The 15052-nt window shown below is 42.8% G+C and overlaps 1 protein-coding gene across 8 annotated transcripts in view; it reads left to right on the plus strand.

Moving 5' to 3' along the window:
- Nucleotides 1-3200: 3200 nt before the first annotated feature.
- ATP11A (ATPase phospholipid transporting 11A) overlaps nt 3201-15052 on the plus strand; it is a 132319-nt gene continuing 120467 nt past the window's right edge. For 4 of the 8 annotated variants that reach the window (XR_005826491.1, XM_040584546.1, XM_040584548.1 and 1 more), the window contains exon 1: nt 3202-3587. Coding sequence is in view for 7 of the 8 variants with exons in the window: in XM_040584546.1 (XP_040440480.1) it covers nt 3549-3587 (39 nt within the window). In the remaining variant the exon portion in view is untranslated. Of the gene's footprint in view, nt 3588-15052 lie in introns of all 8 variants that reach the window. The other 4 variants (XM_040584550.1, XM_040584551.1, XM_040584553.1 and 1 more) reach the window with 2 other exon arrangements.

Genomic DNA, 15052 nt, shown 5'->3' on the forward strand with positions numbered 1-15052 from the left:
GCAAGTCACTTCAGGCTAGATCCAATAAAAGACTCAGGCACCTTAAGCCCGACTTAGGCAGATTTGAGGTACCAAAGTCTGAAAGTATGACCTACACACCATGCTCAGCTGCGTAGTAACCCTGGAGGAGCTTGTCACTTCCAAAAGGCATGTGTATCTGCACAAACAACGCACAGTTGGCAAGGGTGTGTGGCATTAACTTCCAGTGGCCTACCAGTGCTCTTTTCTGGGCCACACATCTAGGTTTCCTTTTTGTGGAAATATGGGCACAAAGGACAACTAACGCAGGCTGGGATTTCACCTCAGTATGTGCTCAGAATGCAGCTGTGCTCCTCTTCTCTCCTTTGCTTGGCAGCGTAGTGCCACAGGTTCACTGGGAAGGGCAGAAAAATGGCTCAGCTCAGCTTGAGCAGTAGCCTCGAAATGGTGAATCCATACCTGAGTGTGTGTGTCCTCACTGCCCTTGGCTGAAAGAGTCAGTAAGAACATGAGCCGTGGTCGCCTCTTCACCTTTGAGAATGCAGCCAACCTTTGCATCCATCCCATATGGGACCTACACCCATGAGTGGGCTCCAGGCTCTGGATCCAAGGAAAATGTTTCTTGCAGCCCTGTCTTGGCTACCTAAGCTGAGGAGACAGCAAGGAGCTCAGAAGTATCCTGGTGATGATCATACTCAGCGCCGAGCTGCTGTCAACTGTTATTGGCTCATCAGATGAACTTCTTTCCCTTCAGAAAGGCTCTGTGCAGTGCATAGCAGTGTGGGCATCGCGCACGGGTTCTCTAATGGAAACAGGGTATAGATATTGCAGGTTTTAACCTATAGGGATGATCACCTGCTTCTGTGAAGAAATGACACATGATTTTGTGGAGAATCTGTTGCAGTATTTGGATGACAGAAACTACTGAAAGTATTACAAGGAAGAAAACTTCAAAAAGCAGTTTTTGGCATAATATGAAAATGTGCTTTCATTCAAAATCTGGGTAAGAAGCAATGTCATTAAAGACATTGGATTGACTAAATGGCACAGTTAGACTGCAAGTAGAATAACTTGTAAAAATATTACAAAATATGAATATTCCATACAATCTTTGAAAATGGAATGACCAGACAGAGAAGTACCCTAAAAAACCTACTGAAACAATTTCTTCTTCCACCTTCGCAGTCTGTGTATTTTGACATTATCACTTTATCTTCATGAATTAGGTTCTTCTGTTTTTTGTAATAAACTAGTTTCCTAAAGGCTGGTGATTTGCACATACACATTAATATGTAATTGCTCATGTAAATAAACAGATAAGCAGTTTTGTGTTAACTCACACAGAATTGCTAATTCTAAGAAAAATTCCTCTTGTAGCTCTTCTAATTATTTTTCCCTTTCAGTTCCAGTGATAATTTCTTGAAAGTGAAATCTAAGTACAAAAACCTATGTTACAGAAGTGTCAAGTCTGTAAATAGAAGCATGAAAATGGGAGGTGCTGCAAAATGAATATAAATTCTTAGTAGTGACCAAAATGAAGAAAATTGGGTTTTAGGCCAACATCATCACTTTAGAGTTTGAAAAGCAACATTAGCTTGACCACACTGCACTTACTGTGCATTAAATTATACATTTTGCATTCTAACCAGTAATAAAAAATGCTGAGCATATATAATGCATCTCAATTAAAGGTGACCTGTAAAGAATCGGTCATATGTCCTTCCTCTTAGTATTTGTGATGATCTTAAATAGCGTAATCTCAATTTTTTCCACATAAGTTAGTTATATTGGAAATTCAGGTACTCTTTGAGTTAAAAAGATTTTATGGTATCCAGAGAACTACTGAATTGTGACAACATAGAAATCCAAGGAACAAAAATTGCCAAGTTTTGGCCATAAGCTAGGTAATAAAGGACTGCTCACGTGATTGCTGCTGAAGGGGGAGAATGGATTTTCGTAAGTATAAAATGCTTTTGATTTTGTTTTTGATAGAATTAACTTTTTAGTAAAACATTGAATTTTACTAAATTAATAGTTTCCAATTAATTTTGGAGAAAGTCTTAGATTTCTATTGAGTTGTACAGAGTAGTACCAGGCTACAATACTCTTACAAACCTAAGTGAGTCCTTTGGTATGAATGGCATGAAAACACAACAGTTGAGGAAAACAAAGCCCTCTAAACGTGTTCTTTCAGGCATCTTAAAAACCCCGCAAACTACTAAAACCAGGCTCCCGTTTATCCTCGTGCACATTCTTTGCTGACTCCTGCTTAACCCTTCAACTAGGACAACTAATTTCTACTGTTTGCGGGCTTATGAGGGCTGTAACGTTGGGGCTTCAGACACTGCACAGGTTCTTTCAGCTGCTCCCGCTCCGCTTTCCGGACGGGGAAGTTTCCGCCTGTTCTGCGGCCCGACACGACGCCGCGGCTCGCCGGGGCCGCCCCCCTCGGACGACGGAACGCCGAGGAACCGGCGCAGGGCTGCGCCAGGGGGACTTTGCTTTTACCCCAATCCAGCCCTGCCGCCCGGTACCGGTAACAGGCACTGGAGCATGCCTGCGGTCTGACGCGAGGCACGCCGCGCTCCGCAGGGTCGCCACAGCAGCGCGGGCGTCCCCTCGCTCCGGGCACCGACGGCAGGGCGCCTCGCGGTGCCCGGGGCCGGCTGGGCGCCGCCGGGCCGCCCGCACCTCCGCCCCGCAGCTCCCCGGAAGGGCGCGGCGGCCGCTCCCCGGTGCTCCGTGCCTCCCGGCCTCCCACCTTCCCCGGCGCGGGGCGCCCGCCTGGCGCCTGGCTCCTGCCGCCCCGCCGCGACCCGCGGCCGGCAGCGCGGCCCGGAGGAGCACCGGGGGCGGGCGGGGAGGCGACGACAGGTTTTTAAGCACTTTTCTCGCCTCGGCAGGGTAGATGCCCCCTGCGCTCGCCGCCAGGCCGGTCCCCGGCCAGGGAGCCCCTACCCAGCGGCGGGCACCAGGGCTCTGAAGCTCCGCGGGCGCCGCGCCCGTCGCCGTGTGTGGAGAAGCGGGGGGGTGGGGGGCGGCGGCGGCGGCGCGCGCATGCCCGCCCGCCCGCCCCGCGTGACGTGCGCTGCCGGGGCCGCCCGACGAGATCAAAGCGGGAGCGGCGCGAGCCGGGCTGGGGCTGGGCCGGTCCGCGCGTGTGAGGGGGAGCAGCGCGGGGGCGGCCACCCCCCGCCCGCCGGATAAACCCTGGGCGGCGCGGGCGGGGCGGGCAGAGCGGCGCGGGGGGCGGGAGCCGGGCGGGCCGTTCCTGAGCGCCCGCCGACTCGGCAGTGGTTGGCGGTGGCTTTTCTCTCCGCCTCTCCTCCGCGAAAGTGGTGTGGCGGCGGGGCATGAGGGGCCGCGGGGCGCCGCGCCGCAGCGGCGGCGGCGACGAGCACATGGCATAGCCGAGGACGGTGGCGAGCGCCGGGCCGGGGTGACAGCGGTCTGGCGGGGCGAGCGCGGCTCCCTGAATGTGGAAAGTGAGGCGAGCCAGGGAGCCCGGCGGCACCGGCGAGCACCCGGCGGCGCGGTCCTGAGTGCCCGGGCAGCGGCGGCCGGCCGCCATGGATTGCAGCCTCCTCCGGACCCTCGTGAGCCGATACGTGAGTACCGTCGGCCGGGCCCGTCCCGGCGCGGCCGCCCCCTCTCACCCGCCGCGGGGTGGGCCTCTGGGGCAGCCCGGTCCGGGGCTCCCCCTGGGAGCGCAGCCCGTACCGCCGCGCACGGGGGAGCCGGGGGGAAGCGGCGCGGCCGCAAGCCTCGGGGAGCCGTGCGAGTCGCGGCGGGGCAGCCGCACCGCGCTATGGCCTCCGGCTGGAGGGAAGGGCTCGCTCGGGAGCTGGGCGGTCCTGTGGCGCGGCCGGGGGCTTGGGGGCCGCTGCCCGGGACTCCCTCCGGGCACGGGGGGTGCGCGGTGGTTGGCCGGTGCCCCGCTGCCCGGGCGGCTGGCGGCCGGGCTGCCCTTCGCTGAACCGGGACGGGCTGACCCGCGTTCAAAGCGCTGTAATTTAGCGCGCTGAGGTGCGTAGTTATTGGGGAAGATAAAACGTCTAGGTTTGGAGTTGTTTTTTTTTTTCTTTCCCCCCTTTTTTTATCTCCTCGTTACCTTGTTGCAGTCAGGCTGCGTTTTGTGGAATTGTCCAATTTAAATACACAGGCGAATGGAATGTTCGGATTAGTCCCAGGTTTCTGTAGGTGTGCGTGGTTAAGATGCAAACACGCTGAACTGGGTGTACTTTGGGGAAAGAGGGTTGGTCTTGCTTGTTGGCCAGCATGTTTTCCCCCACCCGTACCGTCCGAAAGAGCAAATCAGTAGCGCGTTAGAGTGGATCCAAGCATAGGCAGAGGCGCATCAGTGAGTGCGAATGCAGTTTCATTGAAACCCTGACAAATGTTCAGGATAATGGCTTTAGTAAATTAGCAGAATGCCAGTAAGTGCGAGGTTAGACAATACAAGAGTCGAGGACCACCAGTACCAGGAAACTGGAGATTTTTGCTACTGGGTTTAGAGGAAAACAAACAAAAAAAACCCCAACCAAACAAAAAAAAGATGGGGAGAGAGAACTGGGATTTTCTGATACATCCATCTCTTCCTCCTACACAGCGAGTACTCTTTGAGGCATCTTTCATAGTCTGACCATGAAAGTAAATACAAGTAAATACACTTAGTTTTGTGCATGTTGTCTCCACATAATACAGGCTGAAGTCTGTCTTCAAGAAGACTAGTATGAACGAAGAAAAATAGCGGAGATGAAGAAAAGGCTGGATTTTGTTTTCCTGTTTTCAATAGGGTATTATGTGGGATGAGGAGAGAATGGAGAGGTGACTACTGAAAGCAGCTATGTGTGTATGGATCCTTAGAAAGTGGCCCTGAGGGAAGGAGAATACTCAAAATACAATGAGGTATAAGAGAAGCAGTAGTCTCTATGGATATGCAAAGCTCCTGATCGGTGCTGAGGTCTGCTTGGAAGCAGGCAGGATCAGTTTGGGTGTAGTGATGTGTCAGTGCTGATCGAACTGTCGTATTTGGTTTAAGATTTTTTTTAATGTGTGTGTTTGTGCTCACATCTGGAGCCTGTACAAATAGCACATTCATTGTGCACAAAGCATACTGTGGTCTCTAAATCTCTTCTGCATAATGTTACTAACCTTTATTTCAAAGTGGACTTAAGTGTTGTATATGAAAGATGCTTGAGAGTAGTTAAGTAGTTATTTTATAAGATGAACATGTGTATCAGAAGAAAGTATGCTGAAAATAAGGCACTTGAGCTTTTAAGTTGTAGATTGTCATCACTTTCCTGGCCTGCTGATGAGAGTAATTCAGCAGTCTAAAAGCAAAATGAAACATTATTGTATCCCATGTGAGGAGGTGTTCCTGTTTCCTGGATCACACTACTCTCTGTACTGTAGGTATGGCAATGGGCTATGTCTAGATAATTGCTTAGCTGGTTCCAGGCTGCCTTGTGTGTTTTCACCTGTTGCTTCTTATTCTTTTGCATTCCTTGTTACTTAATTTTGTATCTTTTCTTCTAAGGAAAGATCAATTTGAAAAAAGCTACTCTAAATAAATATAGTGTTCATGATTTCAGTAAGGCCATTCAGATCTGGTGAGCTGTATGTTGTGTTCTTTTTTTCTTTTTAATCTCTATGGCTCAACTATTTTTTGTACAGCTACACACAGTGAAAGTGAAAATAGTTTGAATGCTGGGCCTGAAATGGGCTGCTGTACATGAGCAGCAGATGCACGTCAGCAGTATCACTCCATAGTTCACCCAAGCACTATACACACCAGCCATACCTCACAAGTGTAGATTTGTTTGCCTCTTTTCAAGCTGGTTTTTCATAAGGGAAACAAGGCATTGACATTTTTGCAGGAGTGTCGTAGAGGATTGGTACATCTTGTGCTTATACCAAAGTAGGCTTAAGCTTGGGTTTAGTTAAAATCTCTACAGAAGCTATTCAGTGATTCAGGTTCTACAGCTATGGATTTTTGTTCTGCCATTTGTGTCCTGGACTTGTTCAGCTGCAGGTCCTTCCCAGAGCAGGCTGGTCTCTGAATTACCCTGAGAACCTTGGTTGACGCAGTCTGGAGAAGTTGTTGAGGTAGCTGGGAGCTCTTATGGTATGATCTTGGGATACCAAACAGTTGCTATGTAATGTACTAATGGACACTTCTAATAGGATGGTTTCCAAGAGTTCTGCATCACTTTTTTTCTTTCTCTGTACTATACGTTGTACGACATAAAGGCATAAGTTTAATATCAGCATTCCTGTTCTGATTGTGAAGGTCCCCCTATTCCCCTTTCCCTTGCTGTTCCTGCAGTCGCTGTCCTGAAGCAGTGCAAAACAGCATGTATCTTCAAGGCCCTGTGGAAGCATAACGATGGCTGGGTGCTGTCAGTTCAAGTTGAAGTCAGTTTCCTGATTAGCATTTTCAAGTATCTGTTGGCTTTTATCTGTTTTACCTGCTTTGAGTGTTGCCTTTGTATCTTCCAGGCATTGGAACAGTTCAGTATCGTGTGTTGAATAGATACATGCTCCGCATGCTAGTCATACTGTAGTTCATATCTCTTCACCAAGAGATGGTGTAGTCTCTTAGGACAGAGGCAGTGATGTCTTTCTCTTACTAAATTTTTAAACTGACGTTCTGTTGCCCTGCCTCTTTATATCCATCCTGCAAAGTTTTTTTTTGTTTGTTTTCACTTCAGCTCTTACTTCTCCTTACCATTACTGCAGCCATACACATTTTTCGCCAACAGTCCTATAAATTAATTTTCTATATAAAAGGTGTTTGTTTTACTGCAGTACAGCTGACATGGAGTTCAGTGTCATTTTCTAAATGCTTTGTGATCCTTCAAGCTGAAATATAGCAATGTAGCTTTTCTTAGTTGCATCTAATGAGATTATTCTATATATTTTATAGCTTCAAACTGTATGAGCTGTAGTAGAGGTATCTTCAAGTAACAAAATAGAGACATCTTTGCATATAGCTTTTGGACTATGAGGAAGCACAGAACCAGAATAAGCATTCTACAATAAGATAAACTTTGACAACTATATTGTTTAATTTACTTTCCGAAATAATGACTATGTGGGGGTAGTATGAAAACTGTCGGAGGGAGTATACTGTTTGTCATGTTACATTTTTATAGAATATCTTTTCTTGGATATTGCTTTTGCATCAAACAACATGCTTTTCTGTCTTCTTGGATTGTTTGTACATTCCCTAGAGGATGTGTGCTACCCTAGGGACAGCAGCCTGAGAATACGGAATTAGTGTGTGCTGTCCTGTAAGTGTCATGCAGAGCCTGCTGTGTACTCAGTAATGAGAGGAGCTTGTTAGCTTAATATTAAGCAGTGCACTAGTTAGGGGAAAAACCCCAAACATACAATGATAATAAAAATCATGCCCATACAAGATTAGCTTCCATTTTGTCGTCATATTTGGGACACTGTGTGGATATCATTAAGCAATGTGTTCTGCCCATAATAACTGCACGTGCATTGGTTTCCTCTGGTAACTTATTTCTTGCTGATCATGGGACTTCCAAAGTTTTTCCTCCTTATAGTCAAGGGATGGCTAATAATCTTAAAACAAGCCTTGATGACATCTGTCTCTCATAAAATGGACACTTTCCTTAAAACATGTAGCATATATCTTTTGTGTGTTCACAATAGCTGTTTATGGCTGAATGTGGATTTGGATATTCCTGAATATTGTGGATTTGAATATATCTGGGCGATCTGGAAAAATGTCACTCTTTAGCATACGTATGTTTGGACACCAAGTAGTTGCTAAACATCTTGCAGCCTATGGTGACAGTCTGTTCTGTATTTGTAAGACAGCTGAGCCTCATCAGTAAATGCTCCTGCCCAGGTTGATGGCTTTGGGTTGTTGTACAATAAATAGTACTGGGTCAGAGGTCTGTATTACTGAACAGTTTTGCCTGTATTATGTAGTGTATTTAGAGATCTTGCCGCTTTATTGCTTCTCCTCTTTCAGGCTCTCCTGTTACTTCAGGATTACAAATCTGGATATTAAGTATTTGTTGCCTGTGTAAATATCTCCTAAATGTGTATAGTGCCAGATAGGATTTCATTCCAGAAGGAGCAGTGATTTATTACAGCTCTAGCCTCTGGGTAGCTGCTGGCCTACTAGTTCTGCAGATATATCTGAAAAATCTTTTTTTTTTTTGAGGTTGGAATAAATGATTTCAGAAATGGATGCTTTATTTTTCACTTTTATAGTAGTGGGTCAACTTTAATCCTGGTTAGGCTAGTCAATCATTTTCTCAAAATATGACATTACTTTAGAGGTTTTTAGTAAGTTCTCTATTAAATTTCATGACGGGCTGTGGCTTTTGGTCATTGGTTTAAACAATTTTGTTGGTTTTATTGACAGTATAATTGTAAAACTTTTCTAATTAGATTTCCTAAGTGTTTTACTCATGTATGTAGTCTTAGTGGACATAAATTAATATCGAGCTTCAGGGTTTTTTCCACTCACCTAGCTGTGATACAGCAAAGGTTGATAACTGTTTTGACCTGAAAGTTGGTGAAATTGTAAGCCTCAGTGCTCTGGAATTATTTGTGTCTAAAAAGACAGTCCATTTACCAAGCATTTCAGATGACCTACTGTTTTTAATCGAAGTTCAGTTAATACCTGCAAGGGTACCCTTGCATTCCAGTTTTTGCTTTTGCTTGTAGTTACCGAGATTTTCTGCACCTTTGAGGACTGGTATCAAACTAGTGCTGTCCAGATACTTCTTGGTCAGTGTCCTGTTAACATAAACATAGTTTTCTTCCTAGCTGTTACTTAAAATAAGACAAAAAGTTTGTGTGTGTGTGTGGTTTTTTTTTTTAATTCCAGGGATAGAACTCGACAAAATATTAAGTTTTAAATGTCATGTAAATGTGTTTCTGTAGGGTCTGCAAAATGTCCTGACTACAAAAAACATTCACAATAGGACCTATGTGTATATTCACAAGTCAGCGATTAGTAACCTGCATTTCTTAAGTGTTTGTGCCTATCCTTGGTATGTAATGTGTTTTTGTAATCTCTTGTGCAAGTCAGCGTCAAAACATTTTCTTGAAACCTGAGATGCTTCCCATCTCACATCTCTGCTTCACTATGGGTACCAGTTCTTCCTGGTGTGGAAGGTGTGACGGAGTGAGTCTAACAGCGTGAGTAACTTCTGAATTCCTGTTTCCCCAAGCACCACTGCTTTGTTATTCTCCTAATTGCTTTTTCTTTTTGGCGGGGTGGGGGGGGTGGGGTGGGGAGAGGAAGAGTCTGTATAGGGTGCTGCTTGCATACTTCTCAGCCTGTCACTTAAAGCTTTCAAATTTTGCTTTTTTTACTTACCTCAGAAGTTAATTCTGCTGAATGTTGGTTGTGGCTGACAGGATTTGGCACTTCTGCAAATCTAACTAATTCTTGTGTGCTGGTAGTGACTCTTGCGTTCTTTCTGGTTCCGTAAAGTTTTCGGTATAATGGGAGGCTCAAAAAAACCCCCCACAACCCAGACACTTTCCCTTTCCCCATCAGTTTCTTACTGCTGAGGGGCAATAAACATGGAGAATTGCATTGGCTTTGTTTTTCCCCTCCCCTTACCCCATCAATTAGTTAATTTACACAAGAAAAACATAATTTCCTCTTTCTTTTGAGGCTAAACAAATGAAAATAGGACATTGCATATGTAAAACAGCTCACTTACAGGAAGCCAGAGTACATATTACAAGCTGGTTGCTATTGACTACAAAATATTGCTCATCTGCACTCATCAGATGATCTCTGATAGCAGAAAGCATTGCTTTTGGAGCATCTAAATTGTAGAAGTATTTCAGTGACTTAAAATAGATCAAGAACTTTTAACCTTGCCATTTTTAGCATTGAAAATACTTATCTCTTCTGAGAACTGCATAGTTACTTTTGTCTTTTGATAGCGTGATTTTTGAAAAAAAAAAAAGTTCTGCTTTTATGCCTTGCATCAGTACTGAAAGCAGGGAGCTTTTTCAAAATAATTCTTGGGAATGGAAGAGGGCACGGTGCAGCGGAGCACATGTATAGCTGAACATTTCAGATTGCTTGTTCTCATTGATTTTTTTGCTCCTGTCATACAATAGTAATGGCAACAAGAAAAGTGGCAAGAGGGAATTGGATTTTCTAATAAGCCTGCTTTTTAAAGCCAAAACACTTAGAAAGAGTAAGGGAGCTAACAAGTAAAATGTTCCATGAATATCATAGATGACTAATGTTTGTGCTGGGATGGGGATAACAAACTTGTTTAACGTAACTAGGGTTAAGTGCAACTAGGAGGGAGTTGTGTTTCTTGAGGAGCTGCAACTTGATTGACGGTGAGATGCCTCCTCCATGTTGTGTGCAGGTGTGGCAGGGAGCAAAAACCAGGAGAAAACTGCGCCACAGAAAAGACTGAGCAGATGTTTTAGCACCTGTTATGCAACTGGATTCAACTTCACTGGTGTGTTTGTGGGTTTGTTTTTTTTTAAGCAAAATAGGCTGCCTTTCCTCATGTAAGTCTTTTAGTCAGATTATATTTTTTCCAGAGATAAGGCTGCTTATTCTACTGGTTTACTATTTCACAGGATAATGTAGTATTTCTATTTGTATAATTGTCAAGGGATGTTTTAGTTGAAGCTCATCCTGAGCTATGAGGCAGAATGACACTGGAATGGTATTATCTTCTCTGCTGTAATTGCTATGGCAACAGCTGCAGGTAGACAAGACAAACCAAGGATTCTTTTTTTTTATGTCATACAGAGACCGATTGTTTTTTTTCATCATTCTCAGAAATTACTTCGAGAAGCCTGTGGCACACATGCTTTTGAGTCATCACGAGAAGTGTTTTGGTTTGTTTTTTTTTTCAATTTAGCTTTGATTTGAAAGTGGCAAGTTGAGTATTTTTCATACTACCTTAAAAATGTACTCTTTCTAGGAAGAAACTGACAGCCTAGCCTGGATTGTCCTAGGAGACTGATGAGACGAGGCAGTGGCTGAGAAGTTTGTTTGAACATCACAGAAGACCACAGGCTGATAAAGCACCTAAATATTTTTGTGGGTCTGGATGTTAATGTCTCTGCATGTATTTTACCTTAGGATGGGGATGAGAGTGTTACCCAGCTTTTCCACAGAGAGGAGTTGTACGGGTAGTTTAATGCTTTCAGGTAATAAAATTACTGTGTTGCAGGACTGAAGCTGGTTGTGGACAGAAGCCTATAATGACTATGGTTTAGGGTTGTGTTTTTCTTCTGACCTAAGTGTTCTACACTACTTCTCTTTTGCTGCCCCGGATTTCCCCCTTTATTCCTCCATCTGCATATATGCACATGCATTCATGTGCAGGTGTGTGCACATGTACTTCCTGGAATTGTATGCAGACCATTTGACAATGTCCACAATTACACCAAGATTTACCAGGGATCCAGTGTGTTGGTATTTAAAAAAACACAGAGGACGGGGTGCTTCATGCTAACTCTTCTGTCTGGTTACTGAGGTATACTATGAAACTGTTCTGGCATGCTAGTTCTTAATTGTGTTGTCATGGTATTTACTGCAAGCATGAAAAATTAAGAATTTCGAGATTTCATAGGGATACTTTTCCATTTGTTCTGTTCTTCCCTGTAGACTGATTTTTTTTTTTTTTTTTTTTTTTTTTTTTTTTTTTTTTAAATAGGAGACTGGTTAATTTGTTTCCTTCATTAATCATTAAACTCATCTAGATACGGGGCAGGATGAGGGGGGGAATAGTGTTTCTTTTTCCTGGTGGCACTGACTAATCTCTTTGCCTCAGTCGAAAGAGGATTTCATCTAACCTATTTTGAATAGAGGATTAAGGACAATTAGGCTCTTCCTCTACTTCACCAAGATAGGATGTTGTGAAATCCTCTGAAAAGCACATCAGCTAATGTGCCAGTAAAGTTTTGCAAAATTAATGTTAATAATCAAAATGGTTATATGCAGAAAAGAAACTTTGTATGATGTACTTGTCTGGTGAGAATTGTGTGGAGGAACTGAACTGTTTACCAAGTAGGGTTTTTTTTGTCTCTAATGCTTCTAATTTACATCATGAAGTAGAAGAGTAGATGAACTCAAATGGATTTCTTATCTGAATTGCATTAGTAACTTGCAGTTCATGCTTAGCATTTTACGTAGTAGCCCTTCACATCTTTTCAAAGTACTATTAATGCATTGTTTGCACAAATGATTAAATGAAGTACAAACACTAGTATTCATTATCTGTGCTTGTATAGCTATTTTATGTCACTCATAATGAATATGTGGTGTCTCTTCAGGTGGGTCTGAATCAGCAGTGCCATTTGAAAGCTAACATTAAACTGCTGTATTTGTCAGGAGTCCATTACAAAATAAAACCATGAAAAATACTACTGTTACTGGAACGTGTATGATGTGTGTAAGACAGTATAAAGATTAATGTGAGGGGAAGAATGGCTGTGTGTATTGTGGAGAAGGTTTGGCTGCCAAATCCATCCTGTAAATGGTAGAACTAACTGATTTCTATCAAGTGTGGATAGTAGACTGCAAAGCTACAAAGATAGTTGAATGACACTTGCCTCTGAGAGAGTGCTCTCGCAATTGCTAGTTATTACTAGCAGTTGTAGGTAGGTTACTGACAGTCATAGTTTCTTTAGTTTTGTTCCTTGCGGAATACTAGTCTGGAGTAATCTTGTTTTTGGATGATAATACACCTGAGGAAGGGTGGTTCAGAAAAAGTTGAAGTCTGGTATTTCATTGTATTTGAGGGGACTTGGAATTTAATAAACTCTAATCTCTCACTGACATAAGCAGTGCTTCCTGAATGAGTGCAGTGTTTGGCTCCTGGGGTCCCAATACTGACATCAAGGAGAGTTGTGGTCTTCTGTTAAAAGACATCTGGCGTCTTTGCCTATGGCTTTGGCTTGATGCTATGCCCTCACATGCCTTCAATCTTCAGATATTTTAATCCTGGTAACTTTCAGTCTATCATTATGATTTGAGCTGTGTAAATGGTCCTAATATCAAAATGCGCTGGCAAGAGAAATGGCATACCAATCACTGGATGTGTTTTGGGGGGAGTATAACGAATGTGGAGGAAATGTTGGGAAAGCTGATGTCCTGCTTACTCTACAGTGTTATTTTTCTTTGTTAAGTTTTAAGTGCCATGAAAGCTATTAAAAATTAGACTGCCATTTGATGTTGCTATAAAATGTGCCTGTGTAGAAACATATTCTTTCATTATGTGAAATATGATATGTATAAGAAAGGATGCTGCAAAGGTAGGCTCAAAACAGTTTATTGACCAAGCATAACTAAAGAATAATTAACTTTTGTGATGATGTTAGGAGAAATATGATGTAAATAAGTTCAGGCTGGACATTTTGCTTTGGTCAAAAAGACTCCTTATAGTATAAGCAGGTTTTGATTGATTAATGTTAGTGCTTTTCTGTAGTTTAATGCTCAGCATTTTCTCTGTAAACATGGAATATACTGAATTGCTGTTGTTTGTTGGTGTTTTGTGTGTTACAGAATAGCTGCAATTCCTTTCTAGTATATCATGTGTAGTTTCCTTTTCTTTGATTTATCAGAAGAATTACGTTAATAGGAAATGTGATCTTAAGAGTTATCTTAGTCTTTTATATTCTAGCTTCCTGATCACCGGTTGAACTTTGGAAATCTTGACTCTAATAAAAGCCTTCTGTTCACCTTGGCTTAAAAAAATAATTTCTTGGGTAACCTCAAGTATTACAAACATTTTCAAGTTAATGTAATGTTTAAAATCCAATACATAGATTTTAAAATGCCTTATACTGTCTCATTTCTAAGAATGTGAGTATTTTTATCCTTTTTTCTCAGAGTTTCAATTCCTGACTACCTTCAACTAAAGCAGTTCTAGGAGTTCTGAACAAATACACTAGTCCTTGTTGACTTTAAGTTCTTTGCAGGAGTGTATATCCTCTGTACAACATATATATAGCCACTTAAATGTATGGCTGGTCCTCAATATCGTAGTGGGGAGGATGGGGACAAGTGCGTTAAAGCCGAGATAAGAAGTCTGTTTAATGACAGTCATTGAGCACAACTACAAAATTCTTTCACCTTCCAAGATTAAAAAACAAACAAACAAAAAAACCAAAAGAAAAACCAAACCAACAACAAACAAAACCAAAACTAGTTTACAGGGTTATCATAACTTCACCTGTGAATGCTGTAGTATTGTTAATCTCTTTAATGGGTGTTAATTGACAGCTTACTATTTGCAGTTGTCAGGTGACCAGATGGCCTAATTTCATAGGAGGTGCCTGTGTATTGGCTTTGGGAGGGGAGAAATGAAGGGAAAATTAAAAAAGCGCTGTCCTCAGCCCTGAACTGCATGATCACTTTAATATGATCCATGAATATGTTGCTTGCTGCTTTATATTTTTGTCTGACATAAGGATGTTAAACGTCCATACTTAATGGCTGTAACAACACAGAAGCAATAGGAAAGCTTCACATGCTTGTGTGAAGCAGAGCACGGTGAACACAGGCAGGTATAATCATGAGTTCATAAAGGGCAGTCTGTATTGTAGTTCTGCATCTCCTGTCTCTCAGCCCAGGAGGCCTCAAATTCGAAAGGCTTCTCTCTTTTTCTTACAGGAAGGATTTTAAGCCCCTGACTTCCTTGCTAAGAAGTGAAAAGGTCACCTTGAATATTTTTACTCTAATTGTATCTGCTGTAACTTGTTCAAAGAGCTTTTATGTCAGTGTATATATATGTTTTTTAAAATATGTTAAAAAAATTACTTGAAGCTAGATTTCTGCTGGGCATGTAGAATTAAAATACCAGTATTCCTTTGCTATTTTCCTGCCTATAACAAATTATAAGTATCTTAAATGCATTATTATTTTCAGTTTGCTTTTTTGTATGCTAAAAAATGACGACAAAAGCCAAACAGTTTGATTCATGGTTGTAGTTGAGTCATAAAATGAGACAACTGCAAATACTTGCAAACCTTTAAGGCTAGTAGAACTGTGGCGTTGGCTTTTCTTCTTGCTTTCTCCCTCTGCCCT

This window comes from Falco naumanni, chromosome 2, assembly GCF_017639655.2.
Source record: "Falco naumanni isolate bFalNau1 chromosome 2, bFalNau1.pat, whole genome shotgun sequence".
Lineage (NCBI taxonomy): Eukaryota > Metazoa > Chordata > Aves > Falconiformes > Falconidae > Falco > Falco naumanni.